Source organism: Phaenicophaeus curvirostris, chromosome Z, assembly GCF_032191515.1.
Source record: "Phaenicophaeus curvirostris isolate KB17595 chromosome Z, BPBGC_Pcur_1.0, whole genome shotgun sequence".
In the NCBI taxonomy this organism is placed as follows: Eukaryota; Metazoa; Chordata; class Aves; order Cuculiformes; family Cuculidae; genus Phaenicophaeus; species Phaenicophaeus curvirostris.
The window spans coordinates 6,476,068-6,503,698 of record NC_091431.1 but is presented as its reverse complement, the minus strand read 5'-3'; the positions used below and the strand labels follow the sequence as shown (position 1 = coordinate 6,503,698).

The following is a 27,631-nucleotide window of genomic DNA, read 5'->3' as shown; positions in this document are numbered from 1 at the left end:
GTCACAGTTGTAACATCTTTGTTTTACTTATTGCAACATATTAGAGATACACTTGAGAGCAGGCAAGGAGAGCTCCATTCTGCTGTGAGTACCTCCTTTGAAATATTGGCAAGGCCTCACATGATAAAAACTATGCCAGTGACAATGTTTGCCAGAGATGCCTCCTTACCACCACCATCTCCTTCTGACTCTGTAACTCTGACAAGACTGCTTTGTTTAAGTCTAAAGTTACGATATTGTTTAAATAGGAGCAAAGCTGACTGACGATAAATTTGGGCTGAACCGTTATATAATATATAAACAAGTGACAAACTGATCGCTTATGATTTTAGTTAACCATTTACTGGAGGACTTTGCTGAATTCAGGTTTGCTACATTACAAGAAATAAAACCACACAGTGAACTTCCCCACCAGTTCACCTGATGTCCAGTAGCAGAAACTGATTAGCCAGTGTAAAGGGATGCAACGTGGAGAATGCATATGAAAGATACAATAATATAGAATGTCACCTGTAAATCATAGCTAAGAAAGGTCTAAGGGAACGACTGCAGTGATCACATTTTGCTGAGTAAAAGGCTATTTTAAAATAATGATACTAGATTCCTGGTATTATTGTTTCTTTTTGAAGTGACTGCAGGCTGTGCAGTTTAAAATCATGATCTTTTTTCTACCTGTATTTCCACCTTTACTGTAGTTGTATCATTCTTGCTTCCGGCAGGTCTTCCATGAGTGTTTCCTGGAACCCTGTCACAACAATGGGACATGCAAGCAGTTGGGAAGTGGATATATTTGCATATGCCCACTTGGATATAAAGGTACAAAACTGAGAAGCAGATGGGGAAGCTAACATGTCTCTGTGCCCTTAACATGAGCAAACATAAAGGAGAGAAACATTTCAGTGCAAGAGTATAGCCAAATAATATGCATCACAGATTTACCATTTATAAGTATTAAGATAAGAAGTAGTTCCTCATGTTCTTGCTGAATTACATCATGTTTGGCCCAGAAGGATTTTGAATACTGTTTCTTTTAGCGAAGTTAGTGGATTTGAAAATCCTATCAGCTGGCAATATTTATGATTAGCAAATCTGGAAACTTGCACTCTAAACAGCTAGTTCCACCAGGTCTGCACTGTTAACTTTCCAGTTGCTTCAAAGCAAACATGGTTAATTAAGAGGTGATGCCTGTTGCTTCAGTTAGGTGTCAAGTACCACTATCTGGAACTGATCAGTCTGTTGCCCAGTGTGCATCATAACTTTCTAGTAGCATTTTATCACAGTCTGTCTTAAAGCACAGTCTAAAGAGAAGATCTGGTAATGTATGCAATTCATCTTATTTTGCTACATTAAGTAGTCATGGCTTCTATGTTTCTGAACAATTTCAAATTGTTTCTCCCTGTTCTCAGTCTTCTATTTTGCATTTTAGGCTTGAAATGTGAAACAGAAGTTGACGAGTGTAAATCATCTCCTTGTCACAACAATGGAATCTGTGAGGATGGCATAGGGACCTTCATTTGCCGTTGTCAACCAGGCTATTCAGGTAATTTGGTTCACTTCATAGCTCTTCCTCAGACAGGCATTGTTACTGTGCCAAGTAGATAACAGAGAACACAATTTCACATCAATGGGACTATAACAGGGAATCAATCTTATCTATAGGTTACAGTAAGGTTCCACTGCATGTAAATAGGTTTTGAAGTAACAGAAAGAGTATTTGAGGACAGTCTCTGTGTGTGTTTGTGCATGTAGAAAGAAAAATTAAGTTTAGGGAATTAGTAAATACAAGAAAATGCTTGTGACGCTGATTAGACAAATGCTTGTGGTCTGACCAAACAAAGAATTTATGCTCTGCTGCAGCTATATGAATAAGTGAATGGACTTTTTTCTTATTTCTTTTCTTTCCAGTCTTTTTAACTCTCAGTTGGATGCCCTTGAAGGTGTTGCAGCCTATGGGGAGACTGACATGCTTGAATATTTTCCCAAAACAGCAGCTGATTTTTGAGTATTGACATAAACTATTGAGGAGATACTTTTGTGTGATTCAAAAAAAGGCCTGTTGTTTTCCACCAGAAATGTTCTCCCTCCTTTTTCAGGTTTATGACTATGTGTTTATTGACAGCAACACTTGCTGGTTATTTCTTAAAGTTTATAAAGACAAACCATGGACTTCACATACTTCACATCCCAGCATCTAAATAACACAGACGATCTCTGTAGATGTTTGCAGTAGTGCAGTCTAGCATGGAATTTTATCACCTAATCTCTGTAGCCTTTTGTTACGTAAGCAATATATTGCTGCTCTGTCTTCCACATCCAGTCACTGTAGCATGCAGACATTGAATATATCTTGATCATGCCTTTTAACCCTTGCTATTTGAAGGTCTCTTGTGTGAGGAAGACATAAATGAATGTAGTTCCAGTCCATGTTTGAATGGAGCCCACTGTGTTGATGGCAAGAATGGTTACCACTGCACATGTGCAAAAGGGTTCACAGGTACACCTTTTTCTGTTTAGGTCAGATCATTATGTCCCACTAAATAAAGATGTTTTCATATCCTGTCCAAAGTATTTCAATCTCATTGCTATATCTTACATATGTTGCATGTTGATGTGGATGTACTAGGTTCCTTGGGCCCATGCAGTCTCTCGGTCCCAGTAAGTGTGGCTTCCAGAGGATTTACTAAGTGATTGGTCTTCAATTCCTGATTTTGCCATGAACTTAGAGTGTGCTGTTGAGGAGAAAATAAGAACATTCACATGGGTGTGAACTACACACAGAATCACAGACCAGTAGAGGCTGGAAGGAACCTCTGGAGATCATCCAATCCAACTCCCCTGCTAAAGCAGTTCACCCACAGCAGGCTGCATGGGATCATATCACTGCAGGTTTTGAATATCTCCAGAGAAGGGTATTCCATAACAGCTCTGTGAAGCCTGTTCTAGTGCTTTGTCGCTCTCATGGTAAAGAAGTTTTTCCTCGTATTCACATGGGACTATCTGTGTTCCAGTTAGTGCCCATTGCGACTTGTCCTGTCTCTGGGCACCATTGAAAAGAGTTTGACCCCATCCTCTTGACACCCAGCCACCCTTTAGACATTTATGAGCACTAGTAATATCCGCTCTCAATGTTCTCCTGGTTAAACAGACTCAGGTCTCTCGGCCTTTCCTCAGAGATACTCCAGTCTGCTAATCACCTTCATGGCCCTCTGTTGGAGTCTTTTCAGTAGTTCCTTGTCTTTCTTGAGCTGGGGAGCCCAGAACTGGACACAGCACACCATATGGGCAGTTATGAGGGCAGAGTAAAGAGGGAGGATAGTCTCCCTCAACCTGCTGACCACACACTTCTTAATGCGTCACAGGATACCATTGTCCTTGGCCATAAGGGTACTTTGCTGGCTCACAGTTAACTTGTCCACCAGGACTCCTGGGTCCTCCACAGACCAACTTCCCAGCATGTCAGCCACTAACATGTACTGGTGCGGGGGGTTCTTCCTCCCAAGGTGCAGAACTCTACACTTGTCTTTGTTGAACTTCATTAGGTTCTTCTCTGGCCAACTCTCCAGCCTGTCCGGTTTTTGTTGAATGGCAGCACAGCCTTCTGGCTTATGAGCCACCTCTCCTATTTTTCTGTCATCAGCAAACTTGCTGAGGGTACATTCTGTCCCTTTATCCAGGTCATGGATGGATATGTTGAACGAGACTGGACCCAGTACTGACCCCTGGGGAACACCGCTAGCTATAGTCTTCTAACTAGACTACACCGCTGATCACCACCATCTGAGCTCTGTCAGCCAGCCACTTCTCAATCCATCTCACTGTCCACTCATTGAAACCACACTTCCTCAGCTTACTCATTGTTATTTTTAATTTTATTTAAGATTGAAAAAATTTAATACATAATAAAGATTTTTATTGGTTTCATTTAAAATTCTTTTTAATTTTTATTTACTTTTATTTAAAATTTATTTTAGTTTTAAAAGAAAATATTTACAGCAGTAAAAAAGAAAGTCTATATTAAAACAATTGCCCATCCCCATACTCAGCTTTTTACTGCTTTCATAGCTTTCTGTAACAACTGGGTATATCTGATGATTATCATATTGCCAAAGAGCTGCACTATAAAATCACATGCAGCTTCTTCTTTCTTAAGTGCTTGTAACGTAGTGCCTGTTTCACAGCAGAAATCCCAGAATCATATGTTTCTGCCTTTCATGTTTCTCCTTAGAGTTAAGGTTTTTGGTAGCAGCTTCTCATTAGTTGCTCAGAATAGTTTCTCAGGTGGTTTCCTAATGCAGTCCATAAAATGCTCACATAATAGGCATTATCCATCTAAATTCATCACAGTTTGCTGAGGTTAATTTCTGCAACTGCAAAACTGGTTCCTGTGAGTCTTCTGTGACCTCTTAACCTTAGTTAATGGAGTAATTTGTAATCCTGCATGACTACCCTGGTGATTGCTGTTTCCCAGAAATTTGGCAACAGTCCTCAAAAAACAAAGATGGGTTAGTAATCTTCTTTCCTAGGTTAATTCAAAGCAGAGCTGTTACTTTGTTCTTTTCTTCTTAGGTGCTCACTGTGAAATGGAGGTCAATGAATGCCTTTCAAACCCATGTCTTAATAGGGCTATTTGTGAAGATCGTGTTGGCGGTTTCTCCTGCAAGTGCCTCCCAGGTTTTACTGGTGTCTTGTGTGAAAGAAACATCGATGAGTGTCTCAGCAGACCATGTAGGAATGGAGCTACTTGCAGAGATGGTATCAACAGCTACAGGTGAAAAAACAGATGACTGATGTAATATGATGTGGAAATTCAAATATGTTGTGGTACTTCGATCTTCCTAGATTTCAGCAAGGCATTGGGCAGCCTGATCTAAAATAAATGGGCCCCTTATGGATATTAAAGGCGATTTTGAGACAAGGAAATAAATCCTTTTGTCCACACTCTTAAAAAGTTACAAGGTAGACAGCAAAGTAAATACGCAAAGTTTGACATTTAAGCATGGCTAGACTGCATGTTTTCAATATTGATCTTCCAAAAGAAATCCACTCTCCTAAGCTTCAAGGCCTTGTCTTGCTTCCCACCAGAGGAACAGGTGATGAGTATTTGTGTACCTGATAATATTCTGTAACATGAAAGACTAGGATAGCTGTATATGTTAAGAATATAGAGTTTGAAATGCAGACACTGATGGAATGTTCCAGATATTTTTATTTAAGCTTTGAGGTATCTGAACTGAGAACAGAAGTTACAGATACTGATAGCAGTGTCATATCCTAGGTCATTGTATAGAGATGGACCAGCTGCTGCTAGCTGGTTTTTATAACTCTTTCCCTCCTCAAATCTCCAGGAGTTTTTGTGCCTTTCAAACACTTTGGCTTTCCAAGTACCAGAGGTTTTGGTGCTTTTCTACTTCCTTGGTTTTCCCCCTGTGTAAGTGTATCTGCCTGAAAAGTTGAGTACCTCTCGTCTGTAGTTCTGTTGACTCTAGAAGGCATGCTGCCCTCACAGGAATGCAATGATTGCCTATCCCAATTTAATTTGAAGAGACGTGGACACTGTGTATAAGTATCATCCCTATCAAGAAATATTATGCAAATACGAAATATTATAATTCAAGCATACTTAAAAGAACAACCAAAACAGAACTCCATTAGTTCTGTAGTATCTCTTCTGTTGATTTTTTTTTCAGTATATGTCATTCCCATTGGTGGACCACACCTTGTGGACAGGATTTTTTCTTTCGGCAGCAGCCACTTTTGAAGTGTGTTTCTTTTTTCCTCCGTAGGTGTCTCTGTGTGGCAGGGTACACAGGACTAAACTGTGAAGTAAACATCAATGACTGTGACTCCAGTCCCTGCTTAAACCAAGCTACCTGTGTGGATGCCTTGAACTCGTACGTTTGTAAATGTCCCCCTGGCTTTACAGGCAGCAGGTGTGAAACAGGTACACAGGACCAAGTGTCAGAAAAAGGTGGCTTAACTGAGGATTTGGGGAAGTTTTGCACTGGCTGGCCTGATTTCATATAGTTTCCCCAAAAAGCAGCTAGGGTGGTGGACTCTGAGAGGCTGGGTGGAGCCTGTTTCACAGGGTATTAATAAGTGTAATTGCAGACAAGTAACAGCATGTATGCTATGTTGTACTTGTATTAATTTCTGTTTTCCAAAGCACAGTTGCAAGTTTTTAATCGACCTAGTAGGTCTATTGAGTTTAATTTATATTTGATTTTACAGAGATGGTAGAGGACATACAGGTCATTTAGACCTACCATCCTGTGTCTGAGTTTGATAACATCCACCTTTCAGGAAAGCTCCACTTGGTACATTTACATGTAATACCCTTGTAAAGCATGTCACACTGCATTGGAGAGCAACAGAGAAGTGCTCTTCCACACCAGTGCAGTGTATCTCAGTAATTCCAGAGCAGGGAAAAAAAAAAAGTTTTTCAGTCTTAACTCTTGTAAATAAATTGGAACCAGCTGATGACACCTCCTTTGGTTGCTGGATGGCAGATGGATATGGCATCTCATTGACAGAGGAAAACAAAGTTCATGTTCATTGTTTGTTAGATAATCAGCTTCTTTTCTAGTAATCTTTCTTCGAACCCTGTGTGCTTTGTAGCCTTGGAAAGCTCTGTATGCTGGCTGATGTTAGACTGCTATACATTCTTTCCACCTCTGATCAATTTTAAATGAATAATTTTGGTAGATGGGTTGTATTCCATTTTATTGTATTTGCTTGGATTCCATTTGACTTTTCGTTCTAGGGTTTCAGGAATGTAGCTCTGAAAACTCTTTGTCTGTTGCAGAACAGTCCTCTGGTTTTAATATTGATTTTGAAGTCTCTGGTATCTATGGATATGTCATGCTTGATGGTGTTTTCCCATCTCTTGGTGACATCACCTGTACCTTCTGGATGAAATCCACTGACACCACAAACTATGGGACTCCCATTTCTTATGCAGTGGAGAATGGAAGTGATAATGCATTTCTTCTGACTGATTACAATGGGTAAATCACAGTTCTGCTTTTCTATGACTTAGAGATATCATGAATTGATAAAGCAAGCATAGACCAGAAGTCTGAATATCAGCTTTGCTTACTCTGTGGCAGAAAAGTCTACATCCAAACTCTGTTGCTGGAATTGCTTATTTTGTTTGTTTGTTTTTCTCTTTGCTCTGTTTCCTTCACTTTTTGCCAAGTAGACAAGTAATGGCAAGAAAGCTGTGAAGTTTAGAAAGGAGGATATTTTTGTCGGAACTACATTTGCATCATATCTTAATGATACATTGAGACAAGTTTTGGATAAAATGGAGTTCAGCACTCACTGTACTTGTAGTGTGACTCCAAAAGTAGGAGTGGACCCAGGGGGCAAGTTTTGTTCTCCCCTATGCAGCCATGATTTGAGTCTTCATGTTTTGGTACAAAATCACATTACTCATTTCACCACACTTTGCATTTGATAACTGTAACTTCCAGGCTTTCAGAGAGAGAAGTATCTTGTATGATGATCTTTAAAGAGAGATTTCTTGTATGATGTAGACATAGTTACTTTATTTGGCAAATAGTATTTCTTTGAGTCATGTGGGACAGGCAATGTTTTTAAAGTTGCTGCATGCAACTCAGTATGCCTTTATCTACCTTCCATGCAGCTGGGTTCTTTATATAAATGGGAAAGAGAGGATCACAGACTGTCCTTCAGTGAATGATGGTAACTGGCATCACATTGCGGTCACGTGGACATGCACAGATGGGGCATGGAAAGTGTACATCGATGGAAAACTGTCTGATGGAGGCAGTGGGCTCTCTGTTGGCTCAAAAATCCCTGGTATGCTTTATTTATATTACACCAGATCTGTTGCCTTCATTCTGGTTTTACTGCAGAATTTGCTATGCCTGCAAGGAAAGGTTTATTTTGGTGTTTTCAGTATATTTTCATGTTTTCAACACTAATACAGGGCTCTTGTTTGCTGTTCTTGTTCATGAGGTCAGTTCCCTCACGTAGCCTCGCTGATGACAAAGTGTACATTTATAGGATAAACTAGTAACTTATTTTGGTGTTGTCCACAAAGGAGCCTGTGCTGAGCTGATTTTGGAATGGCTTTGTGAGAACAGGTTTCTCATACAACAAACTTAAGTTTAACTGGCATTTCTGTTAGAAATGTGTGTTCAGAGTTGATTGAATTAGTCTTCTCCTGTTACTTTCAGACACCTTTAAAAGTTCTATTTTCATTTTTTCCTGGCTAAGCTAAGAAAAGCCTGATTTTAGATTGCTGCAAAGAGATTTGGTTCTCAGTGTTTTCATACTGCCACTCTCCAAATTTACATAGAGATTCAAAAAACTATCCACATTAAAACAAAATAGTGAAGCATTTTAGTCTACGTACCTTATGCTTTCCTCTGTCTTTGCCAATTACGTTGGACTGATTGCCAGAGACAAGACCTAAGGAAGTTTACAATCTCCCTTAATTTTGCCCTTGTCCACGCACTCTGTGACGTACAAAATGCATGTCAATATCATCTGTGCAACTGTATGAGGAGAGGAAATTTACCTTATACGGCATGCCAGAGCGTTGACTGTCCAATCATCAATGTGCTTCTTAGGATCTGGAATCAAATTTGTCCTAGTTGATTTTCTAAGTTTTTGAATAAAGTAGAAAGGGCAAGCTAGCACTGTAAAATATGCCCCATCTGCTCAAAGCTGCATTTTGCATTGCTCTGTAATATGCTTCAAGTACTGAGCTAGAAGTTGTCTCTTGGAGCAATGCCATTCCTGAAGCAGCCATATAAAGTTTCTGCTCTGGTCAGCATGGGTTTAGCATTAAAGTGTATTTGATAGTCACTTACAAATTGTTATACTCACTTACCTCAGTCTAGCATAAGGCTTCGTGGAGGTTTGCTGAGAGAATTAGTTGAAGGTGGCTGGTCTCCTGCAATACTGAATCTCAGTAACTTAGGGCGGCAAAAGTTTTGATTTGCTTGCTTTTTTGTCTTTATATGGGGTGAGGCTTTGTTTCTTGTCTCTGTTCTAATTCTCTGAGTTTAGGTGGTGGTGCACTTGTACTGGGTCAAGAGCAAGATCAGAAAGGAGAGGGATTCAACCCAGCTGAATCTTTTGTGGGCTCCATCAGCCAACTCAACATTTGGGACCATGTCTTGTCTCCACAGCAGGTAAGTCCTTACTGCAGGGTTGGAGCACAGGTCTTTAGGCATAGGATGAACATTTGAAAAGGCATTCAAAGTTAGTTTATTGGGTAAACGTCTGTTCCCACAGAAAACTGTAGGGAGCAGATGTAACTCTGGCTTAGGATAATAAGCTTAGTGTAGTAGGCAGGGTAGGTCAGGGCAAAACTAGATGTGGTAAAATCAACACTCTAGTCACTTTCTGTTTTGACTGAGCCTTTCTGTATTTTTTAGCAGTGAAAGAGAAATGAAGAAATACACAAAAGCTAGCAGTCCTGTTAGAAAAGAAAAAAAAAAAAGAATGAAACAAGCTCAGAGCATGTTTTACAGGTTATGGTTCCCTCATCCTGCTGTGTGAAGGCTCCGGTAAAACTTCACAGAGGAGGTATCAGAATTTCTGTCAATGCACTAGGCATTGAAAAATATGAGCTATGTAGTCCCAGGAAAACTCTGAATGGGCAGCATAACAGAATTAGGCTACTTTTATTCAGGCACCAAAAATAAAGGTTTGACATTTATTTTCAGAGAGTTAAAAAATAAGTTTAGATAAAAAGATGTCTCCAAGGACAGTGATCTCCCAGCTTCTCTGGGAGACAAGCTTCAGTGCTCAGTTATCCTCAGAGTGAATTTATTTTCTTTATAACTAGCTGTAACTTCCCACTTCTGTTTATGACTGAGGTTTCTGTCTCCCACAATGCACTGCTATGATGAGCCTGACTTGATTACCTCCCCATACATACCAAGGGCTGCTGCTAGGTGTCTCCAAAGCTGTCTCTGCTCCAGGCTGAACCAGCCTTGGTCCCACAGCCTCCTCTCACAGGGCAAATGCTCCAGACCTTCACCTTTTTGATGCCCTTCCCTGAACTCTCTCCAGCTTTTCAATGTCTTTCTTGTACTGAGGAGTTCAAAATGGCATGCCATACTACAGATGCAGTCTAATAAGCACTGAGAAGAGGGAATAATCCCTTCCTTGTTTTCTGGTTGTGACACTACTCACACTGCCAAGGATGCTATTAGTCCTCATTATTGCCAGGGCACACAGCTGTCTGATACTCAATTCACCACCTGCCAATGCTCCTAGGTCCTTTCCCATAGAGCTGCGCCTTCTCCAGTCTTTCCCCAGCCTGTATCATTCAGAGGTTTTTCCTTTCCCATTTGTCCTTGTTGAATTTCATGATATCTGTGTTGGCTCATTCCTCCAGCCTGTTGAGGTCCCCATGGATGCAGCTCTGTCCTTGAGCATGCCAACTGGACCTCTCATTTTGTTATTACCTGCAAACCTTACGACAGTGTGCTCCATGACCGCACTTCCTGGTCATTAGTATTTCAATCCTGAGGGTCAGAAACGATGGAACTGCTGGTAACACTTAAACAGCAAGGACTAATGTTCAAAGTTAGAGGCATTTCTTGGGGGAAGGGTCTTTGGATTAAATGGTTTTGCTTCTCTCCTGGTGTTTTTTTAACAGCAAAGTTTTACCAGTATTTGGTGATTTATCAAATAAGAAGATGATCCAAATAAGAAGTAATACATAAACAGAAAATAGAAGTAAAGCAGAATCTTTGCTTCCAGCATCCAAATGTCTCCTCTGCTTCTTTCTCCTTTTCTTTGCTCATTTGGCTGGGTTCAGAACTGCTCAGCGATCTGCTACTGTTCTTGGCTTTTCAGGTCACCAGTTGTTGCATTGCCAAATAAAATCTTCAGGTTTTTGTTCACAAGCAGTTTTGAAATTGATAAGTATACATGTGATTTTACAGGACACACTGGTGAAAAGGCTAAGTGCAAATTTCTGAGCCTTAAGTAGTCATCTGTCTTTAATGACAGGCTTGATTAAATTCCTATTTGCTTCAACTGCTTCAACTGCCCCTCATTTATGGTACCCATATTACTTATCTGAAAAGACAGATGTGAAGCTAGACAGGGACCAGAGCCAAGTAGGCTTCCTATGGAATTTTTACTTTCATTTCTGAGCTTGGGATAGTAAATAATTATTGTTACCTGTTATTACTGGTTTTGTTATGGCCAACTGGAACTGTTCATTACGTCTTACCTTCCTAATCTCAGAGTGACAGAATGTGTGGCCCAGTAAATAACATAAGACAGCATCCACTTCTTAAGGTTTTATTTTGTGTACTTACTTTAGTTGTTCATCCACTTGCACAGTAATTTTATATACGTAAACCAACAGTCTGGTTGTTTTGTTGTTGAGCAGACAGCAGTAGAAATATGAATTGTCTGTGTGGGACTATGGAGTCCCTTTTGGCCCTCCCTTCTCCATCATATGGCTTGGAAGAGGTAATTCCCAAACCTGCCTCTCTAACACTGGAAATTTTTCTCTGCAGATTCCTTGCAGTTTGTTTGCAGCCCTTGGCCTAAGCAGTTTCCATCAGCACCTACTGTTGAAACAGGCTGAGGATAAACAACAGGTTGCTTTCTTTTCCAGCTAAGCTTACTCTAGGAGAGTTTAATCCACCTTACTGGAGTTCAGGGCAGTGGGAATGTGAGAATAATGCAGTCTGACATTCATGGTGTACTTCCTTTCTTGCAAAGACAGACAGCATAGCACATTTTTATTGGTAGCTGATTTCATCCACTGGACATGACAGAAACCAGTCACCATTCTGAGAAAGGCAGTTACCCAACTGTTCAGCATGAACTGGGCACACCTGTGCTTCCTAACTAGTTGGCTGTATCCTGAAGCCATGCTGCATATTTTGTGTGGGTTGGCTGACTGTGCTGAGATCTACACAGCCTGCTGGGCTGCTCATCTTTACTATTCTTAATTCATTTTTTCACCCTGCTGAAGGAAACATTCCTTTCTCCCTGCCGAGGAATTATTGGAATGACCCTCCAGCACAGAAGAGCCAAAGACTCTGAAGTAGTCTCAGTAGCCTAATTACTAACATGTTCTCTTAATTGAATAACCGTTTTTTCACAATAGACCACTTCCCTCTTAAAAGAAGAGGAAATCCTTAATTATCCCTTTCCTGTGTGTTTATCTTCCTCAGGGAACATACCTTTTTTTCAGTGCTTTCTCGTGGCTGAGATACAATTGTGTCTGCTTCAGGGAGGTGATTGGGGCATCTGAGCTCCTTCCAGGGAACCACAATGGGATATTTATATGGCATCCCATCATTAAAAGTCTGTCTGCATATTCTTATTATTGCGTATAATTTGCATTGGTGTCTGAATAGCTTAAAAGTGCTGTGGCATGCTGGGTTGTAGTCCCCTCCTTCCCATGTCATAAATACATTTTTCTTTCATGTCAACAAATGTAATTTTGTTTCAAGAACTGTATTTTATACTTTGCTTGTATGACAAGTATTGCTTCAGATATTGCCTCAGCACATGCCTGTACACAGCTAGCTGGCTTGTAAGTACAGAATAACAAGTAGTTCAGCCAGAAGCTTCTTGGGCTAGAAAGGGTGAACGTTACTTATTCAATGAGTTGTTCTTGTGTTGCATGTAAATGGGGAAGAAATACTTTTTTACAATTTTTTCTACATGTTCCTTAAACAGCACCTAATCAACTGTTTTAAATCCATAGGTAAAATCTTTGGCAACATCCTGTCCAGAAGAACTTCAGAAAGGAAATGTACTAGCCTGGCCAGATTTCCTGCCAGGAGTTGTTGGAAGAGTGAAGATAGATTACAAGAGTATATTTTGTGCTGGTTAGAACTTTATCTCCTAGAACCCTTTTTTCTGAACAATATTATAAGACTTTTTTTATTATGTCAAATATGCTAACTTGCAGCCTTTGCCCTACTAACCTTGAATAAATTATTTTGATAATTTTACAGTTAGAACATTCAGTCTTTCATTCCTTGAATTCCAGGGTTTTGTAACAAAAGTTCATTGGAATCTCTGATGGAGATTTATTGCTTCCTGAACTGAGCTGGGGAAAAAGTGAAGATGGTATTGAGTGTTTGGTCAGAAAGAAGTTATTCTCATTACTCTCATCTTTTTCTTTAAAATAATGGGATGGTATTAAAATACCTCTCACCTCTTTTCCTAGAGATTCCTTTTCTGATGTTTTATTTTGATGATTCTCAAACCTTTGAACCAGAGTGGGATGTAGCATATAGAACACTTCCCAAAGTTTTCTTGTAGATAAACTTCTACAGGATCAAACAATCAGATAATAGTTCTATACATTCAGCACACAGCTATCTCTCTTACTCTATGCATATATTTTGTCCACAGACTGTCCATCTTTGCAAGGATCCGTACCACATCTGCGAGCCTCTTCTGCTGATGTAAAGCCAGGGTCGAAAGTGAGCCTTTCCTGTGACCCAGGTTTCCAGATAGTGGGAAATTCTGTTCAGCACTGCCTTAACCTGGGACAGTGGACACGGCCTTTTCCCCGCTGTGAAAGTGAGTTGTCTCAGTGGGCTGACAGGATTAGGAAACCCTAGCTTCTATTTGAACCCTATCACTATTCATGGCGTCTTTACCCCTGCAGCTATAATGCACTTGAATCCCTCCATGTTACAGCATATATATATGCTTGAACCTAAACTCATGTTTTACTGAGCAGGAACTACACCACAATTGGATTCTGTCACCTTTTCCAGTCAGTTTCTAGTGGCCCTGGCAGAAATGAGTCCATGTGGATCAGCTGTCTGATACTCTGAACATTCATCCCCAGTAGCAGCAGGAAGTGCACAGGAAAAGCTAGGATATCTGTGTGATTTTTAAGTATCACTGAGAACAACTGGTTTGAAGTAAAAGCCTTGGCATTAGTATGTGATAGAGTAATTTCTTTAAAGGCAGCAGATACTTTTGTCATGATGTAGAAGAGTCTCCAAGACTTATGGGATTTCTTCTAAGGAACTGGGCTGTATACATTTAGGTTGCGAAGGTTCTTCAATTCCTGCTTTCCTGCTCCTGCCATCTCCTTTGCTTTGATTCTCCTCTGCTGTGACTGCACGTGTGACTGCAGTGGCATCTGTTGGAGCTGACTGTATTTTTCATTTCAGCTTCAGAAGTAGGCATTGCATGATCCCAAAATTGACCAATAGTTTGAGGAAAATTGCTGAATTTATTTAAATAACTTAAAAATAGTTTAATCTAGATTTGATGTGATTATCTTGCTTCCTCTTTATTCAGTTGTTCATAGCATAAATTCAGGACCTATATCCTCTTATGCCTAAAGAACAGTATGCATGTGAGGATTTACACAAAAGCAAATCTTGCTGGGCAGAGCGTTAAGTTCACTGGCAGGGACAGCTTTGCTCTTTTCTTGATGTGTTATCAGTGGCAAACCACCAGAATCCTGTTAGTGTTGTCATCTGGTTTTTCTGTATTGGGCCAGGTAGTTTTACCATCTGAGCACAGAGCTCAGACAGAGATGGGTTGACTTGACATAATGATGCTGAGTGAATGAAAGCCAAACTCACCCACTAGCCATTTTCAGCCTGTTCCACAAACGCCTGATGAATGAAAGTGGGTCCAAGACAGTTATTTCCTGCATGAAGAACTGCAGGGTTTATAGTGGAAGACGTGGTACAGAAAAGATTCTTCTGACTGAATTGGGCTCATTGTAATCACTGCTTTCATCCACCAGAATCCTCTTCCTGCTGCCAATGAGCCACAAACCACGGGTCCACATCCCCTGACAGCCTGTCATTGTTCTATCTCTCTACAGCAATTGCATGACTTCCATTACCACAGGCTCTAAACACTTCTCAGTGTCTTGTTGTGTGATCCTTGCATATGGCTGGGGAGCAGCGAGTTGCTAGAATCCACGTAGTTACGAAGATGAGCTGTGTAGCTGTTGGAATAGGTTCATGTAGTCTTGATTGAAATTAAGATGCACAGAGGCAGCTCTGCTAGAATAAATAGCACCCTCTAGCAGGCCGGTACAGCAATGACTTCTGCTGGCACTGCTGGGATCAGAAAGGCTTCTTTACTGTAGCTGAAGCAATGCCCAAGGTTGCATGTGAGGTCAATTCTGAACTCTCAATTGTTCTGGCACTCCCTGGTCTCAGACCAGTACTGTAATCTCTTAGAAGTATTCTGTTAGCTATATTTTGTAATGGTCAAACACAGTAACTTAGAACTTGTTTTTCATTGAAGGGAAGTAACAGAAACCTCCATGAAGGCAAATTTGCTTTTTGATTTTCCTTAAAACTCAACAGGGATGAAGTGCCCTATGTCTGAAGGACATTTGCTGAGAACTTAGTCACGAATGTGTCTTCCAGAGCTAACAATAGCAAAAGCTGGAGAGTCCCACTCAGTCTTTGATTGGCAAGTGCCCTCAAAACAGCTACCTCTACCAGAACTGGAATCAGTAAAGCTACCTCTTGCAGCTAGGATTCTCCAGTTGCAGAGAAAAAGATCTCTGGTGATGGCTCTCATGTGGAATTATTCTGAAGTTGATCTGTGTCTTCACTGCTAATGTCTATGCCCTTTTTTCACTCGTCTTGCAGGAATCAGCTGTGGAGTACCTCCACCTTTGGAAAATGGATTTTATTCAGCTGAGGACTTTTTTGCTGGCAGTACTGTTACCTATCACTGCAACAATGGCTACTATTTGTTGGGTGACTCCAGGATGCCGTGCCTGGACAGTGGGAGCTGGAACAGCATTTCACCGTCTTGCCTTGGTGAGATGTGCCATACACATGGCTGCATGGGCTGGCAATCTTGCACTACTTCCGTGCCCTTGGGTTTGGGCAGGATTTCATTCTGAAATTGTGAAGGCTGACCAGAGCTTTAGAAATCACATTCCAAAATATTCACACTTCTGAAATATCATGCTGATCGTTATATGAAATGAAACCTGTATTTGGGCACCTTTCTCTGTCAATCCTCCTGAACCCCACACACCCTATACTTAATAAGCCTACATTGCACTCCTAAGCCTCTCTCCTTCCACGTTCATTTAGCCATGAAGTTCTTGCGTTCTCTGTTTCTAATCTGTACATTTCCCTGTGCTTGAGATCACTGTGAATGTCCCATACTCTCTGACCAGGTTCTTTCAGATGTTTCATGGCTGGAGGTTATAATTGTTAATATCAAATCTACTTACCTGAAGTCAGTTGATGCTCTACAGGATTTCTGATTCAGCAGAGTGACACAAAATATACTGCATAATAGAATACAAAGAAATGCAAGTTACGTTTAGGAAACGTAGCAATTGCAAGACACAGTTGAGTCACTATACAGAAGTGTTTCCCATTACCAGTCTCTGTAGTATGCTTACTGTCATGACACTTTACGTCCCCAGCAGCAAGGAATGAATACGTGGGTTGACGCCAGCTCAAGCCCATTGCTAGTTTTCTGGGATTTGTACTCTATGTTGGCCTAAGCCATGGACTCAGTTCACTCCCATGCTGGTTTCATTAACTCAGGGAGGCATTCACACTCTAAAGGAACATGGGGAGAAGCTTTTACATCACCATTTGATCTGCTCAACTATTGATAGCTATTTATCTAAAACAAAGGCCACCTTCCTGTCCCTTTTTGTTGACTCATCTTCTTTGTAACAGCAGTGATCAGTCACACGCTGAATTATTCCCTGAGCTTCATGGGCAGATCACCTTTGACCATCTCGGGTGCCCCTCTTCCATTCTAGCAGTTCATTGGTCAGTCATGTACCTGTCAGCAAGCAGCTGCAGCGTTGAGAGGGCTGGGAGTACATGTACAGACAGTTCACATAGTTCCCACACCATAATTTACTTCCTGGTCAGCTGGGTCTGATGTGCCAGGTGCAGCTGTAGGAGCTGAAAGGTGAGAAAGGTCAGCACTGCACTTCCTCTGGAGGACCAGGTGTGATTGTTCTTGCATGGCTATGTCTCCGGCAGGTCCCTGCCAGAATTCAGTAGCTAGTCATTCTTGGATTGCTGCTGTCTTAGTTATACCTAACATGAAAGTTGTGGGGTTACAACTTGGCAAGATTTGTGTTTGATTTGATTCGACTCTTAATTTTATATGGGTATAGTACATATTCTTTTCAGTCAAGAAGAGCAAAAGAAAAGCCAACAGTCTTTTACCTTTGCCAAAATTCAGTTTGGAGTAGGATCCATCTGATTTCATAGCATTCTGGCTACCAGGACTCATTCAGAACCTCTAAACAGGCTGTCCAGTCTCTTGTTCCTTTCTTTGTTTTTCTCCTTTGCACTTTTTGCCAAGGCCTAAGGATAAGCAAGCTTAGAGCAGATGCTGCAAGGCTGTCCAAATAGCTTGACGCCCATGCAGTAGGAAGCATGATGATGAGAAGGAAAAGCCTTGTGGTCCACCTCCCAGCTTGCCTTGCCTCTCATAAAGCAAAGCAGATTAAGGGGAAAATGTAAAAAAGAGTGTCTTCGGCACCCTAATCCACCCTTTACATTTCAGATTCATGCTCCAAGCAGGTGTTAACAAAATCTGATGTGCCTGTGCCCTCGGGCATTCCTTTTACTCTGTTCTGGATCTGATTCATGGTGTCCTTCCACTCTTCCTTGCCTTACAAGATATTACAGGAGGAGCAGTCATTCCGGTTCTGCTGTGGCAGCACTTTACCTTCTCCTGTTGCTTGTGTAGTTGGCAACTATTTTGATTTTAATTTGAAATTTTTGTCCTGTGTGTCAGAAAGAAACTCCTTTTCAAAACACTGTTGGGTTCTTTTCATGCTGGCCAGACTCATACAGCAGAGAAGAATAAACACACTAACTCAATGAATTTTGTTGCTTTTCTAACCAAGTTGCATTTTGGCCTGGAAATAAGCAAAGAACTCCTGTTACATGCGTGCATAGTATACCTAGGTCAAGAGCTGTTGTCATGTAGTAGGGCTTTTAAATGAAGAATTGTTCTCTCTATCTCTAAGTCTCATTTATATTAGGAATAATCCCGGGTGCCAGCATTTTTCAGTTAGATACATGGAAATTGACCCTTTGCAGTTTACAACTCACAGAATCACAGAATAACCAGGTTGGAAGAGACCCACCGGATCATCGAGTCCAACCGTTCCCATCAAACACTAAACCATATCCCTCAGCACCTCATCCACCCGTGCCTTAAACACCTCCAGGGAAGGTGACTCAACCACCTTCCTGGGCAGCCTGTTCCAGTGCCCAAACTCGTTTGCATACCAAGAACACTTCCATATAGTCAGGATTTGAAAGCTGATATGAAGTATTCTGGAGTGAGGAATTTTTTTTGCTGTATGGTACCAGGTCACATGGAATATAAGATGACAACTGGCATATCTAGACATTATATTCATATTAGTTAATTATAATAACTAATATATTTTGAACTCATTTTAAGCTTTCTGGCAACTGCAGACACTTCTCATTCCTAGTCTAATGTAATTTTTTTCAGCAAAGATGTGGCTCTAATTTATGTCAGAATGTTTCACCTCCTGGCCAAGTTATCCTCTTAAAGTTTGAGAAATGGAGGATTTCCAGACAAGTATTTAATACAGAAGTCCTCCCTCATAGTGTTTGACTGAACTAGTAGTAACAGTACTTGGGTTACATTGTATGTTCTTATAGTACCTGGAAACTAGATACTTTTTGTGGAAGTATTGACTGAAGGTTAATAGGATTTATCTCTGATTTTGTGAGTCACAACATTGTATAGTAAATTATATACAAAGCATGAATATAAACTTAAATATTTTTACTAGAACATCAAAAAAATTTTAATTACAGGAATGAAAGTGATTCCACTTGACAGTTAATAAGGCAGAAATTTAGAGCAGATACCTATTACAACTACCACCCTAGAGACATCTTTTTTGTGTTTCTTTTTTTGTAGATGTTGATGAATGTGCTGTTGGATCAGACTGTGATGAGCATGCATCTTGTCTCAACACAAATGGATCTTATGTTTGTACTTGCATCCCTCCTTACACAGGAGATGGTAAAAAATGTGCAGGTATGGGAAGAAAAACATCAGTCTAGCCTTTCCAAGGTCCTGCATAGGCCAGTATTGTGCATCCCACTATAGAAGACGGTTGCGAAAAATTAATCTCTGGGGAGAGACAGTGGGACTGGGCAGGTATGCTCTCATCTCCAGGTCACTGTGGCTTGAATGAGGGTGTAATGAAGTTCCTCCTTTTCTCCGTATGGAGACAGCTGTCATTGGGATTCTTCTTCAAGACATGTACATCTGCAAAATCCTCTTGCACATGAAGAACATGTGCTGAAGACCTGACAACACATGCCACAATGCATTCTTTCTCAGAGCAGAGTTGTGCAGTGAAGAAGTATTTGAATACAAATATCTGAGTAGGGTTTGTGCTGCCTGTGGAAACATTAAGCAAAGTGACTTTGCATGGAGATAACAGGACAGTAGCCTGAGTTGGGATAAAATGTAGTTGAGCTGATTTGATTCTCAGGGCTGGACCTAATGGAAAGGGCTTCCCCTCGCGGAGGGAAAAATGATTGTAAGATGCATTTGCTTCTTACAATAAATGCAAACTCAGTTACGTAGGTCTCTTCCATATCAAAATAAGCTTACTTGCACAAGTCTTCAGTGCCTGTCACTAACATGCAGAATAGAGGAAAGCTGGTAAGGCTGTAAGCTACTTATGAGTGTTATCTGTGTGCTCTGCCTTCCTACTCTCAGAAAATCCCCAACGATGTTTCCTGCAGCTTGTTTATAAAACCTGGTACTTAATTCTGTTATTGATAGTTTCTCTCTTCCTCCTCAGAACCAGTGAAGTGTGTTAATCCAGGAAATCCAGAGCATGGTCACTTGTATGGGGATACTTACAGTGTTGGAAGTGAAGTAACTTTTTCCTGTGAAGAAGGGTTCCAGCTAACAGGAGTGACTAGACTTATATGCATGGAGTCTGGAGAGTGGAGCCATCCGATACCATATTGTGAAGGTGTGGTTCTTGCAGAGAATGCACATTGTCCTGTCTGTTTTTAGAGAGGTGGAAGGGGGAAAGTAGTAGCGTAGCACCTTTAGAGACCACTGCAGCTAATGAAACCCTGTCCCAGCAGACCTGAATCTCAGTGTTGAAGTCTCTGTTGTCTTAAGAGGTGTCAGCAACAGTTCAAGCTTTTCAGTAGTTGTCACATTCATAGTGGTACTGTCTTATACAGCTTCTCCAAAGTGTCAAAGGTGTAGACTCATCTCATTTTAATGCATGCACTTAAAAGTGTCTTTCTTCTCCACCCAGACTCCTGTTTTCTTGTGGGAACTTAATGTCTTAAAAATTGCTAGCTGTGTTTCAGTAGATAAAATGCAATCAGAGATGACAGGCTGGTGAGCATATATATACATATGTGTGTGTGTGTATATATATATATACACACATGTATGTATACGCGTATATATATGTATACATGTATATATAGGTTAATTACAGCTTAGTCAAGAACACAGTGTTACCTACAGCTTTACTTTTCCAACCTTTTAAGAGAAAACAAAGCAAATCCCGATCATCTATTCTTTTTTTATTTGTGTTGTGTCAACCTCTCTTGTGTTCATGTCTTTTTAAAGCTATATCCTGTGGTAGTCCAATTATTCCGGAGAACAGTGCCATTTTGGGCTCAAATTTTACTTACCACAACAAGGTGGAGTACAGGTAGGAATTCAGTATGTTTGGAATGCTTGATTGAGAATCTGGCGACAAATAAGAGTATGGCTGAATTAAGAGAGTGACTGAAATGAAGGGAGGAGCAAGGCAGGATTCAAGTAATGAAAAGGCGTTTGGTTATAGCTGAGGCTACTCACTAACAGAGCTGAATGTTTACTCTAGTCACACCTGTCTATGTCCTGCAGAGAAAAATGGTGTATGTAGGTGTGGTTCAAGAGAGTGAGAGAGAAAAGGGGTGCCTGACTACATTGTGCATAGAAGGCTCTGTGATAGCACTTCTTTTCTTCTGCTCAGGTGCAATGATGGATACAACTTAGTGGGTGAAAAGGAAATTCTATGCCTTGCTAGTGGCATTTGGAATCACCCTCCCCCCTCCTGTGAAGTGGTGACTTGTCCAAACCCACAAGATATCAGCAATGGAAAATACATGCTCACTGGCACAACCTACCTATCTTCTGTGTCATATGTCTGTGACAATGGATACAGGTAAATGCAGGAACTTTTTTCTTCAGCAAAATGTAGCGGCGTGATTGCTAGAAGGTCTGACATCTAAAGAGACAAATCTGGGATCGTCACTCAGAAAGATGAAGCACTAAATTAGAATGTTAAAAGACTTTATATATATTGAAGGTACTTCTGTGTATTTCACCCTAAATTGGAGCAGTTCAAGGTCATTCAGGGTTTGCTATAGGTATTGTATGTAAAGCTGTATCAAAGAAAGTGCAAGTTTCTGTCTTTCCTGATACCTCTTTATACCTCTAGCAGACTTACTCTGACATGTGCAGTCTCATATCAGCCTGTTTAGGTCTGAATTTTTTTCTGTATTTTCCTGCTGCACGTATTCCCTTGTCCACATGCAGGTAGGTAGGTGAGTTGTGCTCATTTGGTGAATGTTTTAATCGTGTTAATACAAATGGATACCTTGCCTGCAGTCCAGTGTAGTGTTAGGTCACAGATCCACAGTGTGGGCCTATCTGTACCCCGCTAAATCAGGCAGTGTTTTTAACAATGTTAGTGAGTTTTTTGACCATGGACTTAGGACAAACACACAGGCAGCAAATACCACATCAGTTGTGACTCCTTTATCTGCCTAGCACAGCTTGGTGAGAAAAGCCCTCTCTCCTGTGGTCACCTCTCCAGGTAAGCCCTCCCAAACAGTGTCCAGCTCATACATTTTTTCTGGACCTAAGCATGGACGCAGTCTGTTGCTTCAAGCAGCTCTTATGTGCTATTTGTCTTAAGCATATTGCCACAGGTAGGCAGACCCACTGCCCTGGCAAGGGCCTGTACCATATCTGTAATGGCTTTCCAGGTCAGTGTGATTCTCCTCCTTTAACTTCTGAGCTCATTTCAGTCAACTAAACATGGGAGTGTAATACTGTTTGAGACTAAGCTGTAGGAAATCAGACCCCCCTGTCTAGTGTCTCAGTTATGACGTGGGACCTACTGGGAAACCATAGTCAGCTGGAGGCCAGGGGCTTTGCCCTGGGCATTTCAAAGTGGCATTGAATACCTCTGTTTAGACAAGTGAGTCACACCTTTTGTACCAGTGCATTGTTGTTTCCTCAGCTAAGGTAACCAGTAGCTGCCATCAACTTTAAATCCATGTGGCCATTCACTCAAGCAGTATCCTTTGCCTGCTGAAGGAACTAAATGCTTCTTTAGTAAACAAATCTGAACTGGAACATTTCCTTCTGTGTTTTTAGTGAAGATAGTATGTAATTCCTTGAATGAATCAGGTCTCAGACTGAGGCCTAGTTGCATGTATAAGATAGATGTTATGTTGAACACATACAAGTAAATCTTTAAGCTTAAATAAATATTTAAGCACCCTGTGACTTTCTTCTGTGGCTCAAGATGGGCAAAGCTACAACAGAAGTTATTTTTGTCTCTGCACAGTGCATTGAGGTCCCACATGAATTCTAACAGTGCTCTTTCCAAATAATCTGAAGACCAGCTTTTTAGGTAGCATCAGCAGTGCTTTTCCATGAACAGAGAGTGAGATTCTGGCTTCTGCTGAAGTCAGTAAGAGACTGCCCTTGGTTTCACTGAGGCCAGGAAGTCAGTGAGAAGTAAATCACCTCTTTTCATTTTCTATTCTTAGACTGATATGGGTGCCTTAATAATGGTCTTTATGTCTCAGCCTTCAGGGGCCTCCTGTGCTTGTTTGTGCGTCTTCAGGAAACTGGAACAGCACACCTCCAGCTTGCAGCATTGTTTCATGTGGATCCCCTCCTGTCATCAAGGATGCAGTCATAGATGGAAACAACTTTACTTTTGGAAACACAGTGTCTTACACCTGTAAGGAAGGGTATGTAGATTAACACTATCAGACTGATAGTCAGGACAAGTAAAACCAGTGCACTGGTTCTTAAGTCCTTTATAACTGCACTCTTATTAATTTTTACAGCGTCTGTCTTAACTCTTTTGAAATTAAATGTGGTGGAGATCTTTTGTGGGCTGTAAAGTCATTATGGGGCATGTAGGCATTTTTTAAAGTAGTTTCATCCCAGCTGAATACACCTTGGAAGAGGGGAACGGAAGGAATCGTAGGGAATGACAGAGCAATGCAATAGGAAGCCCTCTCCCTGGGAGTTTCTACAGAACTAGTACTTCTGTGGTAAACTCAAGGCCCTGATCATTAAGAATTTCCTATGTTTCTTCAGGCTATAAAAAGCTGATTTGTGTGTTTTGGGAACTGTCTGTTCTGATGTTCTAAAATTTGCTTCCTTAAAAATGTGCCTCCTTATTTATTGAGCTGCATTATTTATCTTTAATTTACATATACTCAGTGTAGTAACCTTCTCAGTTCGTATTTCATCAAAGATGAGGTTCCGCTTCGATGATATCAAGCATGAATATAATGATGGGCTCTAATTCTGCAAGTACCTTTGCACATGCTTATCTTTACAGCCTGTGAGCAGTCCAATTGAATTTCTTGAAACTGTTGTGTTGTGTCCAATAGGCAGAGCAGCTATGCAGAGCTTTTGCCAGGTCAGGCCCTAGGTGACTGGAGGACTTTTGCTCCTTCTCAGTAAAAAGGTAGATTGATAAGCCAGTATTTTTCTTATAATCTGGCTTTGCAATATTGCTTGAAACATAATTGACACAAAGCATCCTTATTCTGTTTTCTTGACTGATTTTAAAAGCTGCTTCTCTTTCCTGTCTGAGCATTGTGAATGGCATAGGAAAGTAGCATTTAAAGAGGGTCACAGCTCTCTGTGACAATGAATAGTGGATCATATTAAACATTGACACATAATAGGTCCTTTTTATGGAGTCCAGTCATTAGGCTTTCCAAACAATCCTGCAAATAAGACAAACCATGTTTACAGATGTTGCCATCAATACCTGAACAATCAGTTTCCAGCCTACAGCTGGAAAGAGTCACTAGGAACTTTGTAGTAGTTACTGTTTCTTTGCTTTCTGTGGCAGCACACCACAGAGATTTCAAAACTGAAGAGCAAGATAGTCACAGGTACTGTGACTGTACTGTTGCATGTTTAAGCAGCAGGGTTTTAAGTGGTGAGCAGTATGGAGTAATGCCTGTCAGTGCATCATAGAGACATATTAGGGAAATATAACTACATTAACAATAATCACGTGGTAGAATTAGGCTGTAAAAGATGATTTTTTTTCTACTCAGCCTTAATTTTTTAATTGGCTTTTATAACAATTTTTTCAGGAAGAATTTGTTACAAAATTGCCATGTGCCCTGTGCAAAAGCATCTCTGGATAACTCTGGAGCATTCAGTTCCGCCAAAGGGGAAGAGTTTCTCAGTGGGATTGTTTCTTTGAGGATTGTATGGACCGTCACAGTACAATACTAAATTTGTTGTAGTTTCAACCAAATGGAAGTCAGGAATGCTAATCTGATAAACAGACAGGAGAGAAACAATATACACAAGGTGTGCTAGGATATCATTCATTTTGATACCTCACCAGTGGACATGTAGGCTTATTTTCCTTTTGAGTTTGATCATAGCTTTTGTAAAGGATCATGTACTTCTGGGGTAGTAGTAAGCAAGGTGGTACTGCAGAGGCTTCAGAAAACTGTAAGTAGCATTTGACAATGCTGGTCTTTCTGACTCGCTATGTGGTTTCCTTATCTACAGTTACACATTAGTTGGCCCTGCAACCATAGAGTGCTTAGCCAGTGGCAAGTGGAGTGTAAGCCATCAGCAGTGCCTGGCAGTATCCTGTGATGAACCACCCCACGTGGAGAATGCATCACCAGAGAGTGGCCACCGCCTGTTTGGTGATACAGCTTATTACTTCTGCTCAGATGGCTACAGCCTGGCTGATAACTCTCAGCTAATTTGCAATGCAGAAGGGAAGTGGGTGCCTCCAGAGGGCAGGGAAATGCCCCACTGCATAGCTGATTTTTGTGAAAAGCCATCCACTGTCTCATACAGTATCCTGGAATCCATTAGTAAAGCCAGGTTTGCAGCTGGGTCCATCGTGAGCTTCAAGTGCATGGAAGGCTTTGTTCTGAACACTTCAGCCAAGATCGAGTGCCTTCGAGGGGGCCAATGGAATCCTTCTCCTTTGAGCATCCAATGCATCCCCGTTCGCTGTGGAGAGCCTCCCCACATTAGCAATGGCTATGCCAGTGGGGCCAACTACAGCTTCGGAGCAGTGGTGGCTTACAGCTGCAACAAAGGGTTCTACATCAAGGGAGAGAAGAAACGGACCTGTGAGGCCACTGGCAACTGGAGTGGCAGTTTGCCCACGTGCCACCCAGTGTCCTGTGGAGAACCACCGCAGCTTGAGAATGGCTTTATTAAGGTACATAATGTGTTTTCTCATGTGTCTAGTACCTTGGCAAACTGAATATGTCTTCATAATTGCTGCTGTTGGGGTTTTGTTCCTTATGTTCTGCTTTCCTGTTTTAATTGAGGGTGCACATCACCAGATGGATAAAGAAAAGGGAAAAATGATTGGATATGCAGCAGAATGGTGTCTGAAAGCTATAGACACTTCTGTGGCATTTCCTCTCTTAAAGTGGGGTCTCAGGATACTGAAGATGCCGTATGACAATCAACTGATTTTCTAAAGGTCTTATTCTTCATTTGTTTGGTCCACAGGTGGCTTTCCAGTGCCATCTGGAGACATTTAAAGTACTGTTGCCAGTTCACAAACCTTGCGCTTTTCTCTGCTGTGAAAAGAAATCTGATTTGCCATAGCTAAATCACCTTTGGGTAATTTTTTTTCTTTGAATGCAAGCACACTTCTTCGCTCAAGTCAGAACTTCCCTTTCCTTATCAAATTACATTGTAATAATGCCTGAAGTTAAAAATTACCATGTGGCTGATCAAACCTGTAACAACTACTTAACCTGTGTTGTGCTTTGATGCACAAGGGTAATATTGTGGTAAGGAATTTTTAAAGCATTTTTCTTCTTAACATCCCTCCTCCTTCTCCTAACCACTAGGGAATCTGCGTTTGCTAAAAATGGGGGATCAGGTGACAGGCAGGGATGTGTGTCACATCCCAGTGTCTATATGGGCTTCCAGCAACAATAGCAACAATTTCTGTTCAGACTTTGCACAGATACATCCTCTAATTAATGCATATCACTCTGTGTTGTTTTCATTAGATAGGATCATTCCTTCCAATATTCCTTCCAGTTAGAGACATTTTTAATAGTACAGCCAGAGGTCATCCTGCAGCTTCAAGGGGCTCCTCAGGTGTCTGCTCAAGACCTTGCAGCTGAATGTGTGTGACTTACGAATGTCTCCTGGAAGTAGTAGAATGTCTCTTAGAAGTAGCAGAAGTAGTTTGAAGACTGCAGCCTTGTGTACACCTGTAAGCTAAAGAATGATCGCAATGATAAGCCATTTTGTGGCAGCTTTTCCTGACCCATTTCTTTCCTGTCTTCTGATCTTTTGGCCTCATAGGTGAAGAAGTGGGGAGGCATAGGAAATATTACATAGCTTCTGCCTTTTAAATCTTGAATTTTCTGTTTTTCTTTCAATGGTCCTGTCAGACTTCCTGCCAGTCGAGTGCATCATCTGAGGCAAGACAATCTGTGTCAGTTATTTGCATTCATTCCTTTGCAGACAGCCTTTACTGGCATCTTCACTCATGCATCTTAATTTCAGACATGTCCCCATCTTATCTGTTTTGCAGGAAACAACTGGACGCTTCTTTGAGAATCAGGCAAATTATCAGTGTGAGCCTGGCTACCAGCTGTTTGGGAGCTCGGTGTTTATCTGCCAGGCAAATCGGCAATGGCACAGTGAATCACCCCCTTACTGTGTTCCCCGCAGCTGTGGAAAACCACCACCCATCCAGCATGGCTACTCCAAGGGAGAAGCTTTTGATATGGGCTCTAAAGTTGAATTTTTCTGTAATGAAGGCTATGAGCTGATTGGAGATGCTTATTGGACATGCCAGAAGTCTGGGAAATGGAGCAAAAAGCAAAGCCCAAGATGTGTGCCAACAAAGTGTCCAGAACCACCCTTGGCAGAAAACCAGCTGGTCTTGAGGGAGGTGACTTACCAAGTTGGTGTTGTAGAGTTCTCATGCAAGGAGGGCTTTGTTTTGCATGGCTCCTCTGTGCTGAAATGCTTGCCCTCCCAACACTGGAATGATTCCTTTCCCTTCTGCAAGGCTGTACAGTGTCCTGCACCTCCATACATCCCCTTTGGTGACCCCTTAACTTCATCCCTTCATTTTGGTAGCGCTGTGAAATACATCTGCGTGGATGGGTTTTTACTGAAGGGTGAGTCTACCATCAGATGCCAGGCTGATGGCTCATGGAGCTTGCCTTTACCAGAATGTATTCCTGTGGAATGCCCCCAACCAGAAGAAATTCAGGATGGCATTGTTGATGTGCAGGGCCTCACCTTCCTTAGCACAGCCCTATATACATGTAAACCAGGCTTTGAACTGATGGGGAACACAACTATCCTCTGTGGA

General features: G+C 41.2%; 2 protein-coding genes across 2 annotated transcripts in view; both read left to right on the top strand.

Moving 5' to 3' along the window:
* The window catches only part of LOC138733426 (sushi, von Willebrand factor type A, EGF and pentraxin domain-containing protein 1-like), a 152,185-nt gene that overhangs the window by 72,519 nt on the left and 52,035 nt on the right, over window positions 1–27,631 (top strand). The window contains exons 21-37 of the mRNA XM_069880597.1: window positions 720–816; window positions 1,427–1,540; window positions 2,381–2,494; window positions 4,567–4,768; window positions 5,784–5,941; window positions 6,803–7,004; window positions 7,646–7,821; window positions 9,040–9,164; window positions 12,722–12,845; window positions 13,378–13,548; window positions 15,606–15,779; window positions 18,916–19,035; window positions 19,814–19,990; window positions 20,611–20,695; window positions 21,002–21,193; window positions 22,851–23,018; window positions 24,823–25,495. Coding sequence (XP_069736698.1) covers window positions 720–816; window positions 1,427–1,540; window positions 2,381–2,494; window positions 4,567–4,768; window positions 5,784–5,941; window positions 6,803–7,004; window positions 7,646–7,821; window positions 9,040–9,164; window positions 12,722–12,845; window positions 13,378–13,548; window positions 15,606–15,779; window positions 18,916–19,035; window positions 19,814–19,990; window positions 20,611–20,695; window positions 21,002–21,193; window positions 22,851–23,018; window positions 24,823–25,495 — 3,072 coding nt within the window. The remainder of the gene's footprint in view (window positions 1–719; window positions 817–1,426; window positions 1,541–2,380; window positions 2,495–4,566; window positions 4,769–5,783; window positions 5,942–6,802; window positions 7,005–7,645; window positions 7,822–9,039; window positions 9,165–12,721; window positions 12,846–13,377; window positions 13,549–15,605; window positions 15,780–18,915; window positions 19,036–19,813; window positions 19,991–20,610; window positions 20,696–21,001; window positions 21,194–22,850; window positions 23,019–24,822; window positions 25,496–27,631) is intronic.
* LOC138733454 (sushi, von Willebrand factor type A, EGF and pentraxin domain-containing protein 1-like) overlaps window positions 26,162–27,631 on the top strand; it is an 18,593-nt gene continuing 17,123 nt past the window's right edge. The window contains exons 1-2 of the mRNA XM_069880646.1: window positions 26,162–26,173; window positions 26,840–27,214. Of these exons, the coding sequence (XP_069736747.1) occupies window positions 26,162–26,173; window positions 26,840–27,214 (387 nt within the window). The remainder of the gene's footprint in view (window positions 26,174–26,839; window positions 27,215–27,631) is intronic.